The 4,574-nt window shown below is 52.3% G+C and overlaps 1 protein-coding gene across 1 annotated transcript in view; it reads right to left on the reverse strand.

Annotated features, from left to right (window-relative positions):
- The window catches only part of LOC130108153 (potassium voltage-gated channel subfamily D member 3-like), a 193,680-nt gene that overhangs the window by 125,895 nt on the left and 63,211 nt on the right, over positions 1 to 4,574 (reverse strand). The window contains exon 5 of the mRNA XM_056275008.1: positions 206 to 242. Within this exon, the coding sequence (XP_056130983.1) occupies positions 206 to 242 (37 nt within the window). The remainder of the gene's footprint in view (positions 1 to 205; positions 243 to 4,574) is intronic.

The following is a 4,574-nucleotide window of genomic DNA, read 5'->3' on the forward strand; positions in this document are numbered from 1 at the left end:
CTTAGCCCAATGAGCTATTGTGTGTGTCTGTGTGTGTGTGGTGTGTGTGTGTGTGTGTGTGTGCGTCTCGGTGGGGAGAACGTGCACGTGCATGTTTGCGTTCCCCCTTGTCCCGTTGCTTTGACAACAGGGTTTTCAATCAAAACGGCCACACAAAGTAAAGCTGCACAAACGATACTGAAACGTCGACAACTTTGCTTTGTGCGTCTTGCGGCCTCAGCGTGTCTGCTCGTGTGCGTCTGCTGCTGCGCGGCTCAGCCGTGTCCGTCCAGCTGCGGAGGCCACGGTGGTCGGAGCAGCAGATTGTAATCGCCGATAACTCGAGTTTGATGGGCGTCCGGGTGGCGTGGCGGTCTGTCCCGTTGCCTACCGACCACGGGGATCGCCGGTTCGAATCCCCGCGTTGCCTCCGGCTCGGCTCGGGCGTCCCTACCGACACAACTGGCCGTGTCTGCGGGTGGGAAGCCGGATGTGGGTATGTGTCCTGGTCGCTGCACTAGCGCCTCCTCTGGTCGGTCAGGGCAACTGGGGGATAGCGTGATCCTCCCACGCGCTACGTCCCCCTGGGGAAACTCCTCACTGTCAGGTGAAAAGAGGCGGCTGGCGACTCCACATGCATGGGAGGAGGCATGTGGTGGTCTGCAGCCGTCCCCGGATCAGCAGAGGGGGCGGAGCAGAGACCGGGACGGCTCGGACGAGTGGGGTGATTGGCCGGATACAATTGGGTAGAAAAAAAATAGGGGGGGGGGTCCCAATAAATAAATAAATAAATAAATAACTCGAGTTTGCGACCTCACAGTCGTGGACGGATGCGGCCTTGTGCGTTCATGAATGAGTTTTATCAAGTACGCATGTGAGTACTTTGTGTGTACCTGCAGGTGAACATGGAGTACCGGTACTCTCGAGTCCGGAAAACCATCCTTCCGTCGTCTCAACTTCCCGTTTCTCTCCCTCGCTGTCCATCGCCCCCCATCGCTCTGTCGTTTCCTCGCCTTGTCTCGCCACCGGATCGCGCGGCGCCTCTCCGGCCACAGGCGGCGCCGCCGCGCCTCATTACAACATCAATACATCCTTCAGCGTGATCGCTGGAAACCGCCGTCGCCTCGTCTGACTTCCCCTCTCGGAAGCCCGTCTCGCTTACAGACACGCGGCGAGAGCACAAACACAACCGGAAGTGTAAGCGCAGACACGCAAACGCACAAATCACCGCTGCCTGACCCTCAGCACTGGTTTTCCTCTCATCAGGGTTTTTTCACGGGCGCTCCTCCCTATGATGGATGTAAAATGGGAGACTTGTCATCATCATCAGTTAAATACCAGTTATTTAGCGGGATCAATAGTCAATAGCCGCCACAACACCAGCCTAATAGCGTGCGCCTCCACCCTGGGCTGTGTGGACATATTGATCCCACTAATTTCATTAAAGATCCCCTGAAGGCGACGGATGCATGACCAACAGCGGGGTCAATTTATTTGCACCTCCGAGATCAATAAGCCGCCGACCGGCGGGGTAAATATAGACAGTGCAGGCGGTGTGGTGGCGCTGGGGCCCCGTGGGGTGGGGTGGGGGGCCCGTAAAGAGAGTTTTGGCCCTCCAACAACGTGTTGGGCGGAGAACGGGCCCTCGCAGGGGTTTCGGATTGCCGCCTCGGAAATACGCCTGTGTTCGAAGAGGAACTCAAGTTGGATTAACAAAACGGTGCCCCGCCTGGGTGGCGTGGCGGTCTGTTCCGTTGCCTACCAACACGGGGATCGTCGGTTCGAATCCCCGTGTTACCTCCGGCTTGGTCGGGCGTCTCCACAGACACAAGTGGCCGTGTCTACGGGTGGGAAGCCAGACGCGGGTGTGCGTCCTGGTCGCTGCACTAGCACCTCTCCGGTCAGTTGGGTCGCCTGCTCGGGGGGGGGGGGAACTGGGGGGGGGGGGTAGCGTGATCCTCCCACGGGCTACGTGTCCCCCTGGTGAAACTCCTCGCTGTCAGGTGAAAAGAAGCGGCTGGCGACTCCACATGTATGGGAGGAGGCATGTGATAGTCTGCAGCCCTTCCCGGATCGGCGGGGGGTGGAGCAGCGACCGGGACAGTTCGGATGAGTGGGATAATTGGCCGGATGCAATTGGGGAGAAAGGGGGGGGGGCAGTGCCTCTTGCTATGACCTCGAAAAGGCAAACCCATCTCCGTCATGAATTCCTTTTCTTATTTCCTGTTAAATAGTCTGCAGCAATCTATAACAAAATTACATGCTCATTCTACTTAAACTATAAAGTATGAAAATAAATTCAATTAAATAACCTCCCCTCCCCCTCCCCTCCCCTAGGTCGTCTGTCACGACGCCCCAAAAAATAGGGTTTCGGTTGCGCATGTTTGTTTAAAGCAGGGGACGCTACTCCATAACGCAGTTCTATGGTTCTCCGCTAACTGGAGTTGATCATCTGCAAAGCCACGATGTCCCGCGGTCCACAACACCAGTCTACCGGTGAAGGCACCTAGCCATACTGCTGCCCATAGGAGTAGCAGGATTTATTATCGGGGTTCACTCCTCCAGATCCGCCGTGTTCTGCTCTCCTGTCCCCGGACAACGTTAACAGGATTACCGCGAGGAGGGTGTAGCGCTTCACCACGCACGGACGGTCATTCAATCACGGAGAGTTAAGGGGTTAAGTATAGGGGGTACTTAACCACCTTTCCTAGATGGCCTTTCGTGGTGTCCTAGACGGGTCTCCATACACCCCAGCATCATGTGAAGTGCGATTAAATAAAACATTTCTTATTTCCTTTAGTATCTTTGTCAAATACAGATATAAGAATCAGTTTATGTGGCCAAGTATGCGTCGGCCTACACCTACGAGGAATTTGACTCCGGTTCCTCCATCGCTCTCCATGTACTTACACAGAATACACATACAGCTAAAAAAAGGACAATGAGGTAAACATAAACGATGACATGCAATGACGATTGCTGGGGTAATATGTATGTTGTTGTCCAATGTCAAGTCTCTATTTGATCATGTGACGAGGAGACGGTACGCTATAGCTAGCTAGGCACACGATGTGAACATCAACACTGACGAGCCGAGCGAGCAGTCAGGCCTTTCAGACATAAAAGTGGACGTAAGGAAAGACAGGAGAGAGAAAAGAACAGGAGCAGAAGGTAGCAAAGCTCCCTAAATTAGATTCCTTTGGCTTTGTTATAAACAGTCGCCAGCCCACGGACGAGCCCCCTCCTAGCAGCACTGCAGCAGGCTGGCACCAGTAGTGTGTCAACAACCATGGTAACGCTAGGCTAGCAAGCTAGATATAACCTTAGTCCTAAATAATCCTACACTCACTCACTCACTCACTCACTCACTCACTCATTCCCTCACTCTCTCTCTCTCTCACTGGTAATGCTAGGCTAGCAAGCTAGATATAACCTTAGTCCTAAATAATCCTACACTCACTCACTCACACACTCACTCACTCACTCGCTCACTTCACTCGCTCACTCACTCTCTCTCTCTCACTGGTAACGCTAGGCTAGCAAGCTAGATATAACCTTAGTCCTAAATAATCCTACACTCACTCACTCACACACTCACTCACTCACCTCGCTCACTCACTCGCTCACTCACTCTCTCTCTCTCACTGTAACGCTAGGCTAGCAAGCTAGATATAACCTTAGTCCTAAATAATCCTACACTCACTCACTCACTCACTCATTCCCTCACTCTCACTCACTCTCTCACACTCACTCATTCACACTCACTCACTCTCTCACATTCACTCATTCACACTCACGTCACTCTCTCACATTCACTCACTCACTATCACTCTCTCACACAATCACCCATTCACTCTCACACTCACTCACACACTCACTCACTCACCTCGCTTCACTCACTCGCTCACTCACTCTCTCTCTCTCACTGGTAACGCTAGGCTAGCAAGCTAGATATAACCTTAGTCCTAAATAATCCTACACTCACTCACTCACTCACTCATTCCCTCACTCTCACTCACTCTCTCACACTCACTCATTCCCTCACTCTCACTCACTCTCTCACACTCACTCATTCACACTCACTCACTCTCTCACATTCACTCACTCACTATCACTCTCTCACACAATCACCCATTCACTCTCACACTCACTCACTCACTCTCTCACTCACACACACACTCACTCACACCCATTCACTCACTCTCACTCTCACACACACTAACTCATTCACTCTCACACTCCTTCACTCCCTCACTCACACTCACATGCACTCACAACTTCAAACTAGCATGCACTAGAGCCTATCATAACTACTTTAAGCCACTGCAACAACACAAAACTACACACACACACACACACACACACACACACACACACACACACACACACACACACACACACACACACACACACACACACACACAATTTGTTCCAAATGGCTTCAGGAACATTAGCTTAACAGCCAGTGTGTCTGGGTATTTCCGAGGCCCAGTGCAAACGTTAATTTCTCCACAAAAACGAAAAGAAAGAAGAGAAAGCAGGTCTCCACGTATTGGATAAACCGCCTACGACCCCTGTTACAAGTTGCGGACCCA

This window comes from Lampris incognitus, chromosome 2 (assembly GCF_029633865.1).
Source record: "Lampris incognitus isolate fLamInc1 chromosome 2, fLamInc1.hap2, whole genome shotgun sequence".
Classification (NCBI taxonomy): Eukaryota; Metazoa; Chordata; class Actinopteri; order Lampriformes; family Lampridae; genus Lampris; species Lampris incognitus.